Here is a 21760-nt window from a genome sequence, read left to right as displayed (position 1 = left end):
CCTGCCAGTCTCTGCCTCCCTGGTCCCAGGGCTCCTTCCCTGCGTCTGTGTCTCCTGGCTTTTTAGTTAGGCGTCTTTGGCCATGCTGGTCTACGTTGCTGTGCGTGGGCTTTCTCCAGGTGCAGAGAGCAGGGGCTACTTTCGAGCTGTGGTGTGCAGGCTTCTCATTGCGGTGACTTCTCTTGTTGCAGAGCACAGGCTCTAGAGCACAGGGTTGGCTGCTTCCTGGCATGTGGGACCCTCCCGGATCGGGACCGGAACCCCTGTCTCCTGCGTTGGCGTGTGCGTGCTTAGTTGCTCAGTCATGTCTGACTCTTTGCAACCCGTGGACTGTAATGCGCCAGGCTCCTCAGTCCATGGGATGCTTCTGGGAAGAATACTGAAGTAGGTTGCCATGCCCTCCTCCAGGGGATCTTCCCAACCAGGGATCGAACCCGCATCTTCTGTGTCTCCTGCATCGCAGGCAGACTCTTTACCCGCTGAGCCACCAGGGAAGCCGCATGACTCCCTTCTTACCCGGACGCTGCTTACTGACTTAGGAGCCCGCCCCCACCCAGGATGACCTCATCGTTACTTATGACTTCTGCAAAGAGCTCCTTTCCAGATGGGGTCCCGTTCAGAGCCCCCAGGTGGATGAGAATCTGGGGAGAGATTGTTCAACCCACTGTAGCAGCTTCTGCAAAACCATTTCCTCTTCTGGAAAACGGGGAAAATAAGATGCCCGCCTGGGAAAGGCGGAGGCTTAGACGCAGCAAGGAAGGCATCCAGCACACACTCACGGGTCAGCGTTGGGCACCTGTGGCCCTATCACGCTTCTGTGGCCCCGTGCCCAAGCCTCCCAGCCACCCGACGGCCATCACGTCCGTTTAGCCATGATCACTGGGCACCATGGGCGCCCCCTAGACAAAGATGCAGGAGGTCAACAAGAGAGCAGAGGTGGGGAGCTGTGACGGGGGTCCCGGGGCCCTGCGGGAGCTGGGGCAGCCCCCAACCAGGAGGCAGGGTACGCTTCCAAGAGGAGGCGGCAGTGTTGAGGTCGGGCCTGAGGGAAGAAGAGTCCAGGCTGCGGGTGAACCGCTCGGAGGAGGGTCCGGCCCAGCCACGGGTGCTGACCTGGAGGGTAGCGTGTACCTCTGAAGGGTGTCCTAGTCAGGGAGGGATGTGATCTGAGCACCGGGGCTACAGGGGGGAGGAGAGGGGCGCCTGGGGATCTCTGGGTTTCCCGCCATGTGAGAAGGGGAGGCCGCAGTGGAGAGGGGTGGCTGGGGTCAGGTGTGGCCGGGTGCAGCGGAGCGGGGGAGGGCTTGGGGCCACTGGACAGGGCAGCGAAGATGCCCAGGCCCCCTCCCCAGGGCGGGGCTCTGCCTACCGTGGCCAGTGGAGGTCTGGGGAGGGTCGCCACTTAGCTCAGGTTCGGGCTTGTTGGTTGAAGCATCAGCCAACAGGGTGTTTCAGCAGGACGCAGCTAGAGAGAGGAACTGCATCCAGGGCTGAGACATAAAGGGGGTCAAAGAGAGGCTGAGGAAGGGGCCGGCAGGGAGAGCTTCCAGAAGCCCAGGCGGGCCGAGCCAGACATGCATCGGTGAAACCGCACGTCCACGTAGCCCCGTGCAGGGTCCCCCCCACCTGGAGACGCACCCGGGTGGGGGTTGGGGGCTGGGGTGTGGATGGGACACCGCCTTCCTCTCCCGCCCCCGGAGCTCCCAGACTGACAGATAATTATGAGGTGATGCGATAAATGCTACCTGTGCAGGGAGCCGTGGGCAGGCAGGGGGCGGCGGCAGGCCCTGGGTGCGGCCGATCTCAGCGCATCTGCCCAGCAACTGTTTGAAGGATCCGTGCTCTCCAGACAGAAAACGGAGGGCAAGTTAGGAGAGGAGACTCCGCGCCGTCGGGCCTGGGGTTGAACGTGAACCCAGGCCCTGAACATGCCCGTGTCCTTGGTCGTCCTGCCAAACCACCTCTGAGCTTGGGAGTTGGACTCGGTCTGCCAGGTGCCACGCGGGCTCTGCAGCCCGAAGCTCCCGGTTGTTAACAAGCCGATCGCCCCGGAGGCCCACGCACTTGGCCAAGCACCAGCCTCTGTCCTCACACCGAAGGCGGGTGCTGAGGTGGGAGCCCCCACAAGGCCGCTGGCGGGTGTCTGGGGGCAGCGGGGCCTGCTCTGTCTGCAGTTGCCGGGGCTCCCCTCCCACCACCAGCGCACCAGAGCAGCCCCTGCGCCAAGCCCAGGATCTCCTCCCCTCCCTTCGGTACGGCCTTCGTGGCTCTGAGAGGCAGTGGCCGAGTAGCCATGGGGTGGGGGGCCTCAGCGGGCAGGGTGTTAGGCCAGGCCCACCTGATGCAGGTGCAGAAGGCGCTCCAGGAAGGCAGCAGCTGGGGCTTGATGTTGGGAAGAGCAGGCAGCGACCCGCCGTCCTCTGTCCTGAAAGGTAGTGAGTTCCCTGTCAGGGCAGGTATGCAAGCCAAACTTTCTCGGGTGATGGAGATGGAAGCTCAGAGGCCAAACACTTGGGACTGTGTGACCGTCAAGCTGGTGAAGATGGACTTCTGTTCAGCCAGCTGACCAGGGGTACACAACACGCCCCTGACGACATCAGGCCTCCTGGCTCCCACGGCTTCCGAGGGTGGGTCGGGTGCTCCTTGCGTCTGGACCCCCCTGCCCGGCTCTCTCGCTGTGACGGTGATAGGGGATGTTGTTTCTCCTTTTTTGTTTTGTTTCTGACCACGTCACCCTCCTTGCGGGATCTCAGTTCCTTGGCCAGGGGTTGAACCCCAACCATGAAAGCCCGGGGTCCTGACCACTGGGCCTCCAGGAACTCCCAGGAGGTTGTGTCTCTACCAGCTGGGGCCCACTTGGGGCACAGGCTCACCCGGCACTTGGCACTTCCGGGGGTTCAGGCCCAGCAGCTCCCCAAGGCCTGACAGCCGGGGGTGGGGGGGTGGGGGTGGTGCGCCCCAGGTGGAAGGAAGTGTTTTCAGGGCCTTCTCTGTTTCTTGGGTTGCTGTCCTGCCAGGTAGCTTTGAGCAAGTCCTTTTTCCTCTTAGGCTGCGGTTTCCTGGGCCAGGAGTGCCCTGCTTGCCCACCCTCCCAGGGCGTTGTTGGGGTGGGTCGGGTGCCCGCCCCCCCGCCCCTGCTCCCCAGGTCCGGGGCCTGAGTCTCCTGTCTGGCCAGGCCCTGCAGGCTCTCCGGGATCATTAGCAGATGAAAGGCTCTGGGAGGGTGGGGCGGGGCCCGAGGCTGCCTTGGCAGCTGCCCCTGGCTGGAGGCCGGCCAGACCCAGGCAGCTCCTCCGGGAGCAAGGACACAGAGCCCAGCTCTCAGCCCCGCCCTCTGGCCGGCTCCTGGGGTGGCTGCGGGACTAGTGGTCACCCACCAAGGTCTTAATGAGTGAAGCTGAAAGTTGCTCAGTCGTGGCCTACACAGTCCATGGAGTTCTCCAGGCCAGAACACTGGAGTGGGCAGCCTTTCCCTTCTCCAGGGGATCTTCCCAATCCCGGGATCGAACCCAGGTCTCCCCCATTGCAGGCGGATTCTTTCTTTACCAGCTGAGCCACCAGGGAAGCCCTTAATGAGTGAGCCAGGGTTAATGGGTTACCCAGCCCAGTGACACATTCATCAGCCTCCCCGGGCTCTCAAAGTCCAGACGCGCTGGCCTGGCCTTCAGGGTCTGAGCTCAGCACCATCCTGTCCAGCTTTGATGCCTCGCGGCTCTGGAAGGGTCAGGAAGGTCCAAGGTCTGTCTTGTGCCTTCTCTGCTCCAGAGATGCCCCCCCCCCTCCACCCAGGGCCTGGCCTCCCCAGTCCAATCCCAGTGGTGCTAGACACCGCCCCCGCTGCGACGGCCTGGGGTGTCCTGGGCTCCCCCTCCACGCAGAACGTGCTACCCATCTTGTGTCCAGCTGGGGGCTCCTGGAGAGAAGAAACGGCATGGGCCAGAGGGGCGAGCGAGGGAACGAATGAATGATGGGTGCGTATGTACAGGCTGCAGGCGGCGTGTGGCCCTCAGAGGCTTGGGCAGGCTTGCGCCTGCCGGCCTTGTGGGGGAAAGCACCCCACCCCATCCCGCTGGGCAGGGGTGTGAGCAGACCACCCGTCATCCATCAACCCGCCTGCTCGCGACCCCAGAAAGTTGGGGGGCTGAGGAAAGGCTCCCCGGGTCATGTGACTCCCTTCTGTCCCTGTGACCAGGGTCCTTCGAGTGACAGCCTGTGGATGCCTGCGGCCCCGGGGCTGGGGGAGAGGGTATCCCGTGGCCAGAAGTGGGGGCCACCCCCCTGGATATCCTAAGGGGCCAGGAGAGACCCATTGCCCGACCTGCCCCTGCCGGAAGCCCGGCCTCATTCAGGTCCACAGAGACCCTCAGAACTCAGGTCCTTTTATCCCGGGCTGGGGACCCACCAGGCTGGAAGAGGCTGGCCACTGTCCGGGTCACACGGCCCCCTGGGGCAGGACCCAGGGCCGCTCCTCCCCCTACCTGGAAGGGTGCCTGTGCCTTTAAAGCCTCCCCCACTCTGGCCGGCAGGGGAGGGTGGGGGGGGAGAGGGGAGGAGCCGGCACGGGACTGAGCTCCGTGCCTAGTGCTGGAGCAGACCGGAGGACCAGCCTTGCAGCCAGGTGAGCTGGGGCAGGGCGGGGGTCCAGCTGTGCCCCGCTGCTGTGTGACCCCGAAGCCGTCGCTCACCCTCTCTGAGCTGCCGGGGGTGGGGCATGGGACCCCAGGGCAGCCCAGACCTGGGGCCTTTTCGGGGGTATCTGGAGCGCTGGGTCCCAGTCCCAGCTCTGTTCTGTCCCGGCTGTGCTCTGAACAGGTCGCTCTTCCTCTCTGAGCCTCAGTTTATCCACCTGTGTAATGGGAGTGGGCAGCCCTTCAGGGTGATGGGGGCGGGGCTGGTGCGACCAGGTCGCGCAGAGGGGCAGAGCCTGAGGCCCTTGGCCTGACCGGGTCTGGCCTGGGAGCCTCTTGTCTGTTGTCCGGTAAGTGGTCTGAGGCCACCTGACCAGGCTTCCCGGCTGACCTGGCCACGGGTGTGGGGTGGGTGGAGGAGGCCGGGGGAATGGGCTTCTCGGATTGAGAGGGAGGGGGGCCCAGCGTGGAGAAACTGAGGCCTGGAAGGGTGGGGCAGTCTGGGCTCATGGTGAGGTCGCTGGGGGGGTCTGGAGTAGAGGCGGGCGGCGCTGGGGGCTGGGCGCCGTGCCCCCACCTTGGGCTCTGGGGGGCGGAGGGGCAGGCCAGTGGTGCAGGGGGGTGACTGCGCAGCCCCAAGGGGCGCCCACCCCCTTGTGGTCCTCGCAGGCTCCGACAGCCGTCTGGACAGGATTCCGGCCGAGAGCGGTCATCGGGTCTCGGCGGAAGGAGCCGTTTCTAATTCTCAACCCTGTTCCACCAGGGTGGGCAGCGCAGGGCACGGACCCCATCTGCGGTCCGGGTGTGGTGCCGAGCTTCCTGCCCAAGGCTGTGCTCTTGGACCCGGGGGACGCGAGTCTTCACTGCCCGCCAGGAGGTAAGTGGGGCGCCAGGGTGCCTACCTGCCCGTCTGTGTGCCTGCAGGCCCGAGTCACCCCTGCCTGAGCCTCGGCTTCCGGCCGGCCTCTGAACGGCTCTGGGGCTCTGCCCAGTTTCACCCCTCTGATTCGGGCGGGAGGATTAGCGGAGAAACCCCAGGCTGTCGGCGTGCCTCATCTCTTCACGCTCTCACCGCGTGTCCTGGAACCTGCTCGCTCAGCCCAGATTCCTCATGGGTGTGAGTGTGCGCGCGCGCGCGCGTGTGTGTGTGTGCGTGCGTGCATTCGCTGGGAGCAGGTGGTGCATGGCAGACTCAGCATCTCTGGGTGCGTGAGACTTGCATACTCCTGGGGGCAGGGAGCTCACCACCTTCTGTGCCTAGCACAGGAGCCCTGGGGTCTGGGGGGACCTCCAGCCCAGACCCCCTGCGCCCAGGCCTCCCTGCAGTGGGGGTGGGGGGCCAGCCGGGACGGGGCGTGACACACTTGACGTGGGAGGACGGGCTTTATTGTTCCGAACGTCTTGCCTCTGTTGACTCCACCCGTGAGAGGCCGTCATGCTTGTCCTTCCCGAGAACCTGCAGCTGCTGCTCAGCTTCTGGGCCTCATGGCAGGCCCTCCAGCCAGTCCCAGCCCAGGGTCTTCCTGCTGGGGTCACCTGTAGGGTCTGGGTCCTCCTCTGTCCATTCAGGCCTTTTTCTGACCTCCCTGCCAATGTCCGGTCATGCAGCCGCTCAGGCAGGACCAAGTGCCCCGGTGTTGCTGGCCAGCGGCCAGCCCTTGGGGACGGGTCTTGAGCCTTGGTCCCTGGCTCCTGCCTGGTCCCATCTTCTCAGTCACCCTGGTCTGCAGGGGACAGAATGACGTCCAGGGAAAAAGCGGTCGGGGTACCCCCAGCCTGGGGTCATGGTAGAGAGTTCATGGGAGCGGAGAGCTCACAGTCCCCCCGCGGAGCCCGCCCGAGGGCAGCAGTGTGTTCCGGCTGTGTGGCCCCGGGGGCAGCAGCGTCTGCTCGGCCTCTGCGTCTCCTCCACAAGGCCTCTGCACAGCCCTGTGGGCTTTTTGCATATTAGATAGTGCAGGTATGGGGCTGGAGGCTTCGGGGCAGCCTAGATACAGCGAGCCGGGCGCCGGGAAAGGAAGGCCTGACTCGGGAAGCGGCTGATCCTTGCCCTTGGCACATGAAGGCCAAGGCCAGGTGGGGCAACGTCCAAGTCCCCCGGGGCGGGTCTGGAGCTGCTCCCGACTCCACTCCCTCGTGTCCGGGACACGCAGCCCCTCGGGGCAGGTACAGGGTGGCCAGGTGTGTGTGCCCTGCTGGTCTGTGCGGCCTTGGATCCGCTCTGGCCCTCTCTGGACCCTGTCTTCCCAGGCTGGGCAGCTGGTTCCTCGGGCCTGGGGCGCCATCATTATGGGATAGACGGTGGAAGCTTCTGGGCATGAAGCAGGAGGGAGGTGGTGCCCTCTCCGCCCAGCTGTGGGGTGTGGTGGGCCTCTCGGTCTGGGTTCTGCCCGGTGCCGGTACCACCCCGGCCCTGCTGCATGGCCTCAGGAACCGTCTCTGGGCCTGGCGTTCAGACACCCTGAGCCAGGACAGGGCGGGGCGGCGGGAGACCCACCCTGGGGCTCGCAGAGAGGCCCACAGACACCATCCTCTGGGACAAGGATTGCCTTGCCTCTGTCAAGCGCCGCTCCTTCCACGTTGGGGCCACACCCCTCGCCTGCTGCCACCACCGGGGTCACCGCTGACAGCAGGTGCCGCCTCCAGGGCCCTCCCAGGGCTGCGCGAACTTTAGCCGCCTGGTGATGGGCGGAGTCCCCGGGCTGCCGTGACAGGTCGGGACCAGACCAGACACAGCCTCTGGCCGCCCTCCCTGCCACCTTCTGTCTTTGGGGATTGCCCACTCTCCACGGGGATTCAAAGTACCCCCTGTCATGGCAGTCTGAGCGCGGCTTGGGAAAGCATTTCGGAAAGGAGTGAGTTTTTTGAGAATAAACAGCAGAGATAGTGAAAGTGTTAGTCGCAACTCTTTGTGACCCCATGGGCTGTAGCCCGCCAGGCTCCTCTGTCCACGGGGATTCTCCAGGCAAGAGCACTGGTGTGGGTTGCCATGCCTTCCTCCAGGGGATCTTCCCGACCCAAGGGTTGAGCTCGGGTCTCCTGCACTGCAGCAGGCCTGATCACCGGTGGCTTGGCCTACAGCGGCGTGGAGCAGGACCTGGGTTCCCAAGCAGAGGCTGGGCCCGTTCGCAGTGCTGAGACCACCAGATCCCAGCCACTAGACCAGTGGTCAGTGACAAGAGCCCTGGCCCTTCAGCTTTGCTGGAAAGTTTCCACCAAGACGGAAAGCAGTGAAGCAAGTCAAGTGGTTACGAGGCAGAGAGTACAGTGCGCGTGGACAGACACAGTGGGCTCGGAGGGAGAGACCCCGGGCTGCGTCCACCTGGCAGTTTAAATCACTCTATGGGGCATTTCTTTCCGTTCCCCTCTAGCCAGGCCTTGCGATTTGCCTCCTGCACGTGTTTGGTGTATCTCAGGACCCTGCCCTGTGTGTGCACACGTCTCTTAGCCAAAAGGGATTCTACTGCGGGTAGAGCATCCTTGACGTGACTCCCCATCAGCCTCCAAGGAGCCTTTTCTGTGCCTGTGTGGTCAGGGACAAGAAATCTGTGATCCATGCAGGGTCCAGTCTCCTCCCTTAATTGTCCTGCTGTTCTTATCTTGGAGTTTCGGTTGAAAGACTGTGAATCTCTGCCGGCTTCATCCTGGTGGGGGGAGGGAGCATCTGACCTCCTGACAGCCTAGGGAGAACTGACACTTTCCATGGGTTAGCAGAAAATATTTATAGCCTTGAGACAAAGAAAATTCCCGCTGGAAGGGTGGCATTAGGTGATTAGTTAGGACGCTATAGGGTGAGGACCGGGTGGGCATTTTTGCGTCACTGGGGGTCAGGAAGCTGGCTGGTAAGGATCAGGGAGGCTTTTGACAATGGTCCCAGTGGGGCTCAGTCCGTCCCAGAAAAGACTTTCATTCTGGGCTCTGGGGCTGTGGCCTTGGGACAGGACTCCACGCCCTCGGGAGGGCCTCTGGCCCCCCGCGCCCCTCGCAAGACTAGATGAGGGTTCCTCAGCCCCTCTGCTCCTCCTGTGGGGGGCCCACCCCAGCTCCTAGCTCCCAGCTCCCAGCCCAGCTCTGGGCCCCCTGAGGAGCCCTGCAGGGCCCGCGGGCGTGGCTCCGGGCGGCTCCTGGGGTGGGGGGCCCGGCCAGTGCCTAGAGGGACTTTCCCAGGCAGACAAGTCGGCCTCCCCGGCCAGTGCCCCAGCGCGTCGCCCAGCTTCTTATGAGAAGCAGTGGGGGTGTCGTGGCTCCCCAGGCCTCGGGTAAGCCAACTAGGGTCAGGAGGAGCCCGGCTGCTGCTGGAGGCCCAGCACCCCTTCTCTGGCCTCAGTTTCCCCTCATGACACCGATTTGGGTGAGAGCCAGCCTGGTGGCGGTGGGGGGGGCGGGGCTTGGATGTGGTTTTGGCCAGTCCAAAAATGTGGGGGGCAGGGATGGGAGACCAAAGCCAGTCCCCCAGCAGGGTGTCTTCCTCCGTGCTTCCTGTGGGGGCTGGGCCAGGCCTCCCGCCTGCCCGGCCTAGGATGAGAGGAAGAGGGACAGGGCCCACCGCTTCCGCATGCTCTGGAAGGCTAAGCCTCGCGGGTACCCCCGGCCCTCCGGGGAGACCACTTGGGCCCTTGGCGGAAAGCTGGACAGAGGGGAGGCCAGACCTCAGGAGGCCTTGGCTGGCTTCTCCCCGGGGCCCGGGTAGGGAGAGGACGCAGAGTAGGACGAGGATCTCAGCTGAGGGTCCCAAGCCCAGGACAAATGCCCAGCATGCCCTTGAGGTGCCCAGCGTGGCCAGACCCAGTGAAAAGCCCTGGGGCCCAGGACATGCCCTGAGGGCTCTCCGGCCCGGCGGAGGGTGGAGGGCAGAGGGCACGGAACCGTCCCAGGGTGGGCCCCTCTGAGTAGGGACCGGGCGAGGCAGAGGGGTCCCGGCCTGGGGTTTTCTGGCAGAACATCGCCCTTCGGGGGGAAACTGAGTTTGGGAGAGGGGGCCTTCCCCCTCTGACACCCATCGGGCCACACACCCCTTACCTGCCGTCCTTGCCACTGGGACCCCATGGTTAATGGCTGTCCCTCCCTGTCCAGCCTGGCAGGAAGTCACCAGAGAAGCCACGGCGTCAGGGTGAGGCGAGGCCAACCGGCTCCTGCCCACAGGCCTCCAGCCTCCCCCAAGTGGAGCCAGTACGTAGTTAACGCCTGACACCTGGCTCAAGGGCACAGAATCTGCCTGCGGTGCAGGAGCACAGGGCTCATCCCTGGGTGCCGAAGACCCCCTGGAGCAGGGAAATGGCAACCCGCTCCAAAGCATCCTTGCCTGGAGAACCCCATGGACAGAGGAGCCTGGCGGGCTGCAGTCTGTGGGGTCACAGAGAGTCAGACACAGCTATGCAACTTACACATTCACACTTTCCAACCCGTTTCATCTCTCATTGCACTGGACAGCCAGCCAGTGACTTTCCCAAGACCCCACGCAGGTGAGACGCGGCAGGCCGGCCCCGGAGCCCACGTGGCCGACACAGTGGCCCTCACCCGCTGGTCACATGCCAGCTCCCTGTGATACACACACCCCATGCCTGGGAGAAAGGCCCTCGGAGGCGGAGTTCACACCAACGTGGGAGCGGCTGACAGCTTCCTCTTGGAGACACAGAAACTCCTCACATAGCTACCCAGAAGCTTCAGAGACACCCTCTCCATTTGCAGGAGGACGAAAAGGCTGTGTGCTCTGGAAGTCTCCCTGGAGCAGGTTCTGTGGTCACGGGCTCCCACGGAGCGTGAAGGAGGCCCCAGCTATTTCTGCAGCCGGTCCAGCCCACACCGTCTCTGTGGCCCCCTCCCTGGGAGGCTCGGGCCTCCCGCCCGCTGAAGAAGGTAGGCTCCGGCCCCGCGGCGGCTGGGAGACGTGGGTTCCCCGCTCCGGCTTTGAGCGCACTGGAAGCTGGCCCCACACTCTGCGGCCAGTCACCTGGGGCCCCAAGGACAGCGTTGGGAAGGAGTCAGGCCAGGCCTGTCCCTCCCGGGGTGACCTGAAGGCCACCGTGACGGCTCGGCCACCATAAGGGGCCAGGCAGGTCCGGGGGGGCTCCCCTCCCGGGAAGGGTCCCTGCCAGAGGGGGCCCTAAGGCTGAGCAGGAGGATTTAGGGGGCAGAGACGGGCCAGGAACTGCTGAGAGAGGCGTGGCCTGAGCAAAGACGGGAAGGAGGCCTGGCATGTCCTTCTGAGGTCGGACTGCGTGCCGTGCCCCGGGGGGCGAGGCTGTGTCCCTGGGTCCGGTCGGCGGTCGGTCCCCTGACCTGCCACCCCTGTGCCTCGCACCTGCAGAGCATGAAGAAGCGGGTCATGCTGCTGGCCTTGGGGGCCGTGGTCTTGGTCCTCCTCATCATTGGGCTCTGCATCTGGCTGCCCGAGACCTCCAAGCCGCACAGCCACGTGTACCCCAGGGCCGCCGTGGCCGCGGACGCCAAGCGCTGCTCAGAGATCGGCAGGTGAGTGGGGCCCCAGGCCCGGGCGACCGTCCCCGTCAGTGCCCCGGGGCATCACCCTCGCCCCTCTGGGCTCAATCCCTGCCCCCGCCGGCCCTGGTCATCGGGCTGCCTGGGCGAGCAGTGTTCGAGCACACGGGGCTGCCCCTCCCGTCCGTGGACCTTCCCGGCAGCCTCCGGTCAGGGGTGAAGGGGACCCTGGAGCTGAGGGTAGGGTGTGGGGGGTCTCCCAGTGACCGGCTGGACCCCTTTCTCAGTTCAAGGCTGTCTGCCTCTTCAGAGAAACTCTGCTGTTCGATGCTCTTTGTAGGCCCACAACTCACGTATACCAAAGTCAGGTCTCACAAGTGAAAAAGATGTTATTAATAAAAAAAAAAAGTGACAAGTTTTCATTCTTTTCCAATTATCAAAGCCATATCCATCTGTCGGTGTGAAAAGCCTGTTGGTTTTCAAATACGACAAATTTTTTGCGTTAAAAAGTAAAACCTGTGGGCTCCTCTCGGTCCACCCTGGGGCGGGGTGGCCCCTCCGAGCCGCTCACCCCTGCCCGTGCCACCGGCAGGGACGCATTGCTGGATGGCGGCTCGGCGGTGGACGCAGCCATCGCGGCTCTGCTGTGCATGGGGCTCCTGAATGCCCACAGCATGGGCATCGGGGGCGGCCTGTTCCTCACCATCTACAACAGCACCACGCGTGAGTGCCCGGCGGGGTGGGCTCCAGGGGCGGGGAGGGGCCGGGGGCCGTGCAGTCCGCCCACCCGCCCTGCCATTCCAGGGAAGGCTGAGGTCATCAACGCCCGCGAGGTGGCCCCGCGGCTGGCCTCCGCCGACATGTTCAACAGCTCGGAGCAGTCGGAGGAAGGTGAGAGTGGGCTCGGGGTGGATGCTGGGCCAGGATGAGCTGTCTGCAGCTGGGGGTGGCCCTCCCGTCCCTTCAGGCCCACAGCATCCCCGCCATGGAGGATCAAGCCCATCATCACAGACTAAAGGGCCTTTCTGCTCAGGCCTCTCCAGGGCCACAGGGAGCTAGAGAAAAGGAATGATCCCTGTTGTGACTGTGTATGGATCAGGGCCAGCGCCCTGCTCAGTCCTTTGCACCCACGGCGAGCCCCTGGAACCCTCCCTGCACACTTGGCAGGGGAGCTCGGTGCAGATTCCCATCAGATAGCTGGGGACGCTGAGGCCCACCCAGAGAGCCCATGTAGACTGACCAAGGCCACACACAGCTTCCCAGGTGGCTCGGTGGTAAAGAATCCGCCCCCAGTGTGGGAGACCCAGGTTCAATCCCTGGGTTGGGAAGACCCCCTGGAGAAGGGCATGGCAACCCACTTCAGTATTCTTGCCTGGAGAATCCCAGGGACAGAGGAGCCTGGTGGGCTACAGACCACAGGTCACAAAGAGTCAGACACGACTGAGCGCACGTGTGCACACACACACACACACACACACACACACACAGTCACCCAGCTGGATGGTGGGAAAGCTGAGTTTGAACGCACCTGTTGTGTTTTTAAAGAGCATCCAAGTGACTCGTCGTTGTGGGGTCAGCTGTCTAGATTACGGCAGAGTTTCTTTTCTAACCTGCCCTTCAGCCCCAGAGTACGCCCTGCAGGGACCCCGGTGGACTGCAAGACAAGGCTGGAGGGAGGAGGGATGGAGATTAAAGGCCCGAGTGGGTCTGACCCCTCCTGCAGGCCTTGCTCCTGGGGGACCTAGAGGGCTCTGGGAGCAGCCCTTTGGGAATTCTCTTTCTCTCCAACACACAGTCTTTGAATTTTTACCCGCTGGGAAGCTCACCAGGTGTAGCCATGAAGTCATTCAGGGTGTGAGACTGCAAGAATCTTACAGACTTGGTGTTTTGCATTCTTGAGATTCATGCGTTTGACTCGGGCTTGTCGGGTGTTGGGGCTGTTCCCCAGCCAGTAGAAACAAAGGAAACAGGTGAAGGGCACCGTCCAGGAGGAGCAGAGGGGAGATGGCAAGGGTGTGCCCGGTGCCACCACGCAGCCTGGAAGGCGGAAGGCAGGGTGAGAAGGCATGTGGGCTTACCAGGTGCAAAGGCCCGGAGGCTGGGGCTGGGGTGGGGGGTGGGCATCTGGGGGGAGCAGGAGGACGCAGGGTCAGGTCGTGTTGGACCTTGTGATGGGTCATCGTGAAGACCCAGCCTTGTGTCTGAAGGAGGGACAGGTGTTCCCTGCGTCGGAGGGCACTGGGGGGATCTGGCTCTTTTGCGACGGGACCCCTCGGGCTGCCAGTCAGGTGGCCCATCGGGAAGTCCCGCGATGGGCAGGGATGCTGAGGGCTGGTGCCCAGCACACTCGGAGGGCGGAGCCGTGGATCTGCTGATGGGTCTGCTCTGACACACAGCCCGGGGTCCCGGGAAGGACAGAGTGGCCCTCACGGAGACTGGCAGGGCTGCCAGTGAGTCCCCCTTGAGATCAGATACCCTCAGATCTGGCCATCAGGGGAGCAGCCTCGAGAGTTCAGCCTGGGGGCTATCAGCACGTAACGGGGCTCAGTGGTAAAGAATCTGCCTGCCAGGGCCGGAGGTGCTAGAGACCTGGGTTCAATCCCGGGATCGGGAAGATCCCTTGGAGGAGAAAATGGCAACCCACTCCAGTGTTCTTGCCTGGAGATTCCCATGGACAGAGAAGCCTGGCAGCGGACTGCAGTCCATGGGGTCCCAGGAGTCGGACACGACCTCACGTGCACACACACTCTGGACCAGGCAGCCTGGTGTGCAGGAGGGCAGACAGAGGAGAGGCCGGGAGATGCAGAAGCAACCCGGGGAGAGGGGGATGGACCAGGTGAGATGGGAAAGGGGCCCGGCTCCCTGCTGAGAGGGCGGCCCAGGACCTCACCGGCCTGAGGCCAGACCCGCACGTGAAGGGGAGGGACGTGCGCTGGCTGGCAGACCTTCCAGGAGGTGATGTGGTAACAACCTGGCCCTTGGAAACTCGTGCCCCACTTCAGGGTGGTAGAGGCCGCTCGAGAGCCTGGGAGTGGCCGAAACGCGCCCCCCGCCCCCAGCCCCACATCGCGGGTGAAAGCAGGAAGGGGCCTGGGAGCCGGGCAGTGCTGAGGCTTTCTGGGTCAGGGCCGGGCCCTAGGGCACGCCGGCGGGCGGTGGGGCCTGGCGGGGAGCTAGGGTCTGGGGCTCTGTCTCCAGTGGCATCCTGGCTCCTCAAAGGATGGAGCTGGGAACCAAAACCCTCATGGTCAGATGGGGAAACTCAGACCCAGAGAGGGCCCGGTGCAGGGGTCTGGGACAGAGGAAGAGGGGCTCTTGCTTTGGCACCAGCCCAGCTTTGCGGGTGGTCTGCAGCTTCGACTGGGGGCCTTGGTGGGTTCCAAGGGAACCCTTGAATCATACAGGGTGAAGGGGCTCGTGACCCCGGAGGCTCAGACAAAGAGGTGGTGAGGTATGGCTTCCGTATGCTCTCGCTGCGCAGCCGTGCGCCTGGACCAGGTTTTCAGACACGGGGCTGCTGCGGAAGACGTGTAGGCCTGGGGGACAGCGGGACCCCCCGCACGTGCCCACAGCAGACACCCGGAGCAGAGTCACATTCCTGCCTGCCAGGTCAAGTGTGTCAGTCGCTCAGCTATGTCCGACTGTTTAAGACCCCATGGACTGTAGCCCTCCAGGCTCCTCTGTCCATGGGATTCTCCAGGCAAGAATGCTGGAGTGGGTTGCCATTTCCTTCTCCAGGGGGGTCTTCCCGACCCAGGGATTGAATCCGGGTCTCCTGCCCTGCAGGCAGATTCTTTACCCTTTACCAGGCACAACCACAAGCATGCATTCCTTCCTGAGCCTCCGGGTCCCACCCGGGGACATGCCTGGACCTTCCCGTGCAGACCACCAGCCGGTGCCTCTCCTTTCGTAGGCGGGCTGTCGGTGGCGGTTCCGGGCGAGCTCCGCGGCTACGAGCTGGCGCACCAGCGGCACGGGCGGCTGCCCTGGGCGCGCCTCTTCCAGCCCAGCATCGAGCTGGCCCGCCAGGGCTTCCCGGTGGGGAAGGCCTTGGCGGGAGCCCTGGAGAGGCAGCGGGAGACGGTGGAGCGGCACCCCGCGCTGTGGTACGCCTGTGTCCCTGCCGTGGGCGGCCACCCAGGGACCGGAGCCCTGACTGTCTGAGCCCGGGGAGGGGGTGGGTCCGGGCCCCAGCAGGGCTGGACACCATGGTCAGGGGCGCCCGTCCCTTGGTCTCCTGTGGGGATGGGGGCTGGATGGCTGAGCCCGCCCCCACGCCTGCCTCACAAGAGCACCCCCGCCGCTCCAGCGAGGTGTTCTGCCGCGATGGGAAGGTGCTGCGGGAGGGGGACCATGTGACCATGCCACGGCTGGCCGACACCTTGGAGACGCTGGCCTCGGAGGGCGCCCAGGCCTTCTACAACGGGAGCCTCACGGCCCAGATTGTCAAGGACATCCAGGAGGCCGGTGAGTGGGTGACACCGGAGGCCTGTGGCCGGAAGCTCCGCAGCTGGAACCTTGAGCCTGGGGTCCTCGGGTCCTGCCTGGACGCTGGGCCCGTGGGGAGTGCCTGGCGGAGCGGGGGGGGTGGTGGGTCACAAGTGTGTCTGCAGCATGGATCCACAGCTCCTGGTTAAGTCAACGCTGAGGGAATTCCTGCAGTCTAGGACAGGAAGCCCGGGGCTGCAGGCTTGGGGGCACTGAGGGGTGGGCAGGAATGCAGTTGTAGGCAGGAGCCAGGATTGCGGAAAGCACGCAGGTGCAAACCCCAGAGGACTTCCTGGAGGAGGTGGCACCTGAGCCACAGGTGAGGTTGGACTTTGCAGGCAGAGAGAACAGTCTGAGGCTTGGAGAGAGGGGTTTTAATTCTCCAGGAGGATCACAGGGAAGGAGGGTGGGCTTGCTGGGAGAGGTGTGGGGGGTGCTGCATGCAGGGAACGTGTGGGCAGGTTCTGGTGGATTTAGGAGTCCCAGTTGCCTCTCTTTCCCGCCCCTGCCTCCCTAAGCTGTGTGCCAGGGAGGAAGGCGATTAGCGTATTGACCTTTACCACTGACACCGGAAATTAGCCTATAAATACTTCAAACACTTCATCTGTCTGGAGCCAGTTTCCCTGGAGAATTATTAAGGCCCTCCCTCCACCCACCCACTAGTCAGAGGAGGAGGAGGCTGATGGGAGACGGGGCACCTCTGGCCCCCCGAGAGGACACGTGTTGGACCCGGAGGCCAAAGGTGCAGCAGGTGGAAGACGCTGGCCTGGGCCTGGCCCCGGGAGGTGGCACAGTCGGGGGGCGTGGGGGGCGGTGGACGGGGCTCCCCACTTGACGGTCCCCTAGAAGTGTGTCTCATCCCTGGGCCCCCCGCTGCAGGGGGCATTGTGACGGCCGAGGACCTGAACAGCTACCGGGCAGAGCTGGTTGAGGAGCCGCTGAGCATCAGCCTCGGGGACGCCCAGCTCTACGCGCCCAGTGCCCCGCTCAGCGGGCCCGTGCTGGCCCTCATCATCAACATCCTCAAAGGTCAGCCGTGTCCCGGGCTGCGGGCTGGGCGGGCCGGGCCAGGGGCACGCCCGGTGGATCTGGGCGGTCATCCGCCACCCTGGGGCCTGGGTAACCCTGTGGCTGACGTGTGCTGCCCAGACATGGGGACCTTTGCTTCCTTCCCCCGCCTCCCAAGCAGGCAGTGCCGGCGGATAGTAAATGTTCCCCTTCTCAGGGTGAGCCGAGTGACTCAGGGAGGCCTCCCGGGGACCCCACTGTCCTAGCCAAGGGGACCCAGGACGCTGGGATCACTGTGGCTCTGCCCGACCAGGGTACAACTTCTCCCGGGCGAGCGTGGAGACGCCTGAGCAGAAGGGCCTGACCTACCACCGCATCGTGGAGGCCTTCCGCTTTGCCTACGCCAAGAGGACCCTGCTTGGGGACCCCAAGTTTGTCAACGTGACTGAGGTAAGGGGGCAGGGGGCTCAGCCCCACTCTGGCTTATTCCTCGGTTTGCAGTGCCAAGTTTGGGCTTGGGGCCACCAGGTGCTGGGGTGGACTGCTGACCAAGTGCTGGCCTCCGTGCCAGGGCGCTCTCGCTGCGGGAGTGGGGGTGCTGGGGGCGGTCCTCAGTGCCTGCGTCCTCCGCCAGCCTCCGGCTTCGGGGCCTCAGCACAAGCCCTGTCCTCGGCTGGAAACCCCTGGAGCTGTCAGCGCCGAGGTGGGGGCCGAGCGCACAGGGGCGCCCCAGCCCGCAGGGCTGATGACGAGGTTCGATCCAGGTGGGCAGAGGCCCTGGCCACACATGCTCCCGGTCACACCAGCTTCCCAGATCCCCAGCACCCAACCTGCTCGCTCCCCAGGTGCCTCCCCTCCAACCCGGGCTCCTGGCTGGACACCCCACCCCCACCCCACCTCCAACCCCATCAGAGCGCTCATCCCCTAGCCTGCGAGCCCTTCCCTCCACCCCTCCAGGCCCTGACCACGCCTCCGCTCCCCTCGGGCCCCTCCACTCCGGCCCCTCCACGGCATCCTACCCCCTTCACCAGCACCTCCTGCCCTCAGCTGCTTCCTGTGCAAGGCTGTGGACACGCAGCATTTCCTCCCCCTCCCGCCTCCAGCTCCCTCTGCTCTGCCTGCTTCTTCTCCTGTTAAGACGCCTGGGTCAGCCTTTCCCCGAGGGCCCCGTCCTTCTCACCTCCAGTCTCTTAGCCTCGACGGACCCCCGCCCTGGGCTGTTGTCCTGTGGATTTTAAGGCCCTGGGCAGTTGGATCATAGGATGTCCCAGTCCCTGGTCCAGCTGCTCTCTTGGAATAGATTTGAACTTAATGAATTAGTCACTTAATCCGTGGGTGTTGCAAGAGCCCACAGCCTCTGCTCGGCCTCCAGGGCCCTGCCTTGCCCGTGAACTCCACAGGTCAGGGCAGCCCATCACACACCCGGGACAGGATCTTCAGGATCCAACAGGCGCGCGTCTCCAGTCAGGCTCCCACCGTCCCCGGCCGCCCCTGCTGCACCGCACCTCCCGCCGTCAGCTGGCCACTTCTCCGCCCCAAGTGCAGGAGGCTTTAAAGGCCTTTTAGGGCCCGTACGGACCTGTGGGGAGAAGGCAGTGGCACCCCACTCCAGTACTCTTGCCTGGAAAATCCCATGGACAGAAGAGCCTGGTGGGCTGCAGTCCATGGGGTGGCGAAAAGTCAGACATAACTGAGAGACTTCACTTTCACTTTTCACTTTCATGCATTGGAGAAGGAAATGGCAACCCACTCCAGTGTTCTTGCCTGGAGAATCCCGGGGACGGGGGAGCCTGGTGGGCTGCCGTCTATGGGGTCACACAGAGTCGGACACGACTGAAGCGACTTAACAGCAGCAGCAGCAGGACCTGTGGGAGCAGCGCCTGCCAGCATCTTCAACCTCCTCTCTCCCTAACTCCTTTCCCTGTCTGCGCTTCACTCACAAGCCTGCCTCAGGGCCTTTGCATAACCAGTCAGGTGGCTTTCTTCAGATGTCACCTCCTCTGAGTAGCCCTCCCTGACCACTCTCACCCTTCCATCCCTCTCGCCCCTCCCCTCCCTCCACTTGTTCTTTCTAGCACAGCCATGCCTGCCTTCGTCTTCCCTGCTGTGAGGGTGGGGACAGGCGTGTCTGTTCCCCGCTGGCCCCCCAGTTCTGGACACAACTTACAGGCTCTGTGAATGAGTGAATGAATGGTTGGGTGCAGCGAAAGTCAGGGTTCTGAGAGCAGACAGTCATTCAGAGTTGCTGGGCAGCAACAGAGACAGAGCCTGGGGAGAGGGGGTTTGGGCGGGCCACGTGAGACTCAGAGGGTTGTGGTTGGAGCCACGGTCGGGGGCTTCCTGAGAACCGCTCGCACAAGCCTGTGCCCCCTCCTCGCCTCCTTCACCTCCTCAGGGCAGCTCTGGGGTCTCGGCAGGTGGTCCGCAACATGACCTCCGAGTTCTTTGCCGCCCAGCTCCGGGCCCGGATCTCCGACAGCACCACTCACCCAGCCTCCTACTACGAGCCTGAGTTCTACACGCCCGACGGCGGGGGTACCGCCCACCTGTCGGTGGTCTCGGAGGACGGAAGCGCTGTGTCAGCCACCAGCACCATCAACCTCTAGTAGGGCTGCTGGGCGGCCGGGAGGGCCAGGAGCTGCCCGCGTGTCTCAGAAGTGGGGGGCTCCACGGTAGCAGAGTGCCTTTCCAGGGAGCATGTGTTGGTGGGCACGGGGCGGGCTGCCCTGCTCTGACCCTGCCGGTCGGCAGCTTCGGTTCCAAGGTGCGGTCACGGGTCAGCGGGATCCTGTTCAATGATGAGATGGATGACTTCAGCTCCCCCAACATCATCAACCAGTTCGGGGTGCCCCCCTCACCAGCCAACTTCATCGCTCCCGGTGCGGGGCGCAGGGCCTGGGTGGGGAGCGGGCTGGTGTCCCCGCAGCCGCTGACCCGGTGCTGTGTCCCCCTCCCCCCACTGCTGCAGGCAAACAACCACTCTCGTCCATGTGCCCCGTGATCATCGTGGGTGAGGACGGCCAGGTCCGCATGGCGGTGGGCGCCTCCGGGGGCACCCAGATCACCACGTCCACGGCGCTGGTACGTGCCCACCCCCCCACCCCCGCCTGAGCGCCCAGCCCCTTGCCTACTGGGCCACGCTGACCCCATCCCCACACCCCTCAGGCCATCATCAACAGCCTGTGGTTCGGCTATGATGCCAAACAGGCGGTGGAGGAGCCCCGGCTTCACAATCAGCTTCTGCCCAACACCACGGTGCTGGAGAAAGGCATCGACCAGGTGGGGCCGGGGGAGTCCCGGGGGGGAGGGGGGGCGGGGCAGGGGCGGGGGAGGGGAAACCGAGCCGCGGTGGGGGTGGGGTGGAGGCGGGGGAGGGGGAGGGGCACCGAGTCCCGGTGGGGGCGGGGCGGGGCGGGGCGGGGGAGGGGAAACCGAGCCGCGGTGGGGGGTGGGCTGGGGGCGGGGGAGGGACCGGGTCCCGGTGGGGTGGGCGCGGGGGATGGGGACCTAGCCCCCGTGGGGCCCCGGGCCTGCGTCTCCTGATCACCGCAGAGGAGGCAGTGGCTGCTCCCCGCTGCCCGTGGCAGCTGGCCTTCATGCCCACCGCCCGGGTCTCCTCGCCCCCCCTGCCCAGAGAGGCCCGGGCCACCCGCGCGGATGAGAGCCAGTCGGCCCCGCGGCCCCCGGCCTGCCCTTCCTGGCCCCTCAGCCGGCAGCCGCGGCCCCGGGGTGTGTGAAGCCCCGCGGCCCGGGCCCCCCTGAGGCCGCGCCCCCTCCCGCCCGCAGGCGGTGGTCGCGGCCCTGAAGACCCGGCACCACGCCATCGAGGAGACGTCCACCTACATCGCCGTGGTCCAGGCCGTCGTGCGCACAGCCGGCGGCTGGGCGGCCGCCTCGGACTCCAGGAAAGGCGGGGAGCCGGCGGGCTACTGAGCGCTCCGAGGAGGAGAGGCCCGCCGGGGCGGGGGGCCGGGGGTGGGACTTGGGGGGCTGGCTTCCCCTGGGAGCGGCGCAGCAGGGCAATAAATGCGGCGGCGGCGCCGGGCTCTGGGCTGTCCTGCCGGCCGGCTCCCGACTCCCTGGGCTTCAGCGCGCTGTGTGAGGTGGGGCCGCCGCGGGGAGGATGGAGACGGGACTCGGAGGCTTTGGCAGCGCGGGCGCTGGGCCCCGCGGTGGGGAGGGGGCGTGGGCTGCACCCCCGAGTCCCGGCATCAGTGTCGGGCCGTCCGGGACACGTCCCGGTGGCGGCCACCAGTGGGCGCGCGGCCCCCGGCGATTTGTCCGCTGGTTCCGGGAACCGGGAGACCTCCAGCACGCACTGAAGGGAAACCGAGCTCTGGGGGAGGTGGGGTTGGGCAAGAGGCTGGAGAAAAAGATGCTGGTCAGGGCCAGGCCCCGGGGGGGCTTTCCAAGTGGAAACCCAGAGTGAGATCCAAGCTGCGATGTGCTCCAAGAAGAAGGCCCGTTCTCCGGGATCAGTGAGCTGGAAGAGGTCCCCAGGTCCCTGAGGGTCAGGGCTTGGACTGTCGCCTGGAGTTAGGGCGGCTCTGGGTGGGGAGGGGGCACCTGGAGATGCCAGGCCCCCAGCCTCCTCCATGGGGCGGCCCCTCCCGCCGGCCCTCCGGGCCTCTTAACTTATCCTTCACACAGAGTTGTAAGGTGGGAGGCGAGGTGCTGGGAAAGCACCTGGGGAGGTGGGCAGGGCAGAGGGCGGCCCAGTTTGACAGCCCGGTGAGCACCCCCACCCTACCCCACCCCCCCACGGGCAGGGACACGGCCGGGGGGCCAGGTCTGGGCTCTCCTCAGGGAGGCAGGGAAATCCTAGTGATTCCAAAGTGCCCTCCGGGAAGTGGGGCTTTGCTGGAAACCAGGGAGCAGCCATGGGGTCCTGGGAGCCCTGCATCCGAGAGATCCCCCTCTCCCCAGGTCTGAGCCCTGGACCGCGGGTCCCTGGGGTCCTCGGGGAATGGGATGGAGGCTGAGCTGCTGGGGTGGGCATGTCTCTATTCCGCCCTCGTTTTAGCCCCAGAGGAGAGGCTACAGCTCCTTTGTAGAGGAGAAAACTGAGGCCTTGTTCCCGCGGAGGTGGGAGCTGGCCTGGAGCTCCCTGAGCCCCAGCAGGCAGGCAGGGCACCCCCAGTTCCCCAGGCGCTGCGGGGCCTGGCTGAGGGCCCCCTGGGGTCCTGGCTTCCCGTCTT

The 21760-nt window shown here is 65.0% G+C and overlaps 1 protein-coding gene across 2 annotated transcripts; it reads left to right on the top strand.

The window, feature by feature from the left end:
* Positions 1-5347: 5347 nt before the first annotated feature.
* On the top strand, positions 5348-20511 carry LOC129629865 (glutathione hydrolase 1 proenzyme). 2 transcript variants are annotated; one of them, XM_055550041.1, is made up of 14 exons: positions 5348-5505; positions 10317-10484; positions 10936-11099; positions 11659-11789; positions 11871-11957; positions 14980-15172; positions 15376-15533; positions 16434-16583; positions 16876-17012; positions 18980-19167; positions 19314-19441; positions 19531-19643; positions 19728-19841; positions 20349-20511. In XM_055550041.1, the coding sequence occupies exons 3-14, from the start codon at positions 10939-10941 to the stop codon at positions 20493-20495; spliced, it is 1707 nt and encodes a 568-aa protein (XP_055406016.1). In that variant the 5' UTR covers positions 5348-5505; positions 10317-10484; positions 10936-10938; the 3' UTR covers positions 20496-20511. The 2 variants fall into 2 exon arrangements, with proteins under 2 accessions (XP_055406016.1, XP_055406015.1); XM_055550040.1 differs by lacking the exons at positions 5348-5505; positions 10317-10484; positions 10936-11099; ... (3 more) ...; positions 15376-15533; positions 16434-16583 and having other exon boundaries at positions 16894-17012; positions 18958-19167.
* The last annotated feature ends 1249 nt before the right edge of the window (positions 20512-21760 follow it).

Source organism: Bubalus kerabau, chromosome 16, assembly GCF_029407905.1.
Source record: "Bubalus kerabau isolate K-KA32 ecotype Philippines breed swamp buffalo chromosome 16, PCC_UOA_SB_1v2, whole genome shotgun sequence".
NCBI lineage: Eukaryota > Metazoa > Chordata > Mammalia > Artiodactyla > Bovidae > Bubalus > Bubalus kerabau.
The sequence above is the reverse complement of the archived record's forward strand: the minus strand, read 5'-3'. Positions and strand labels throughout refer to the sequence as shown.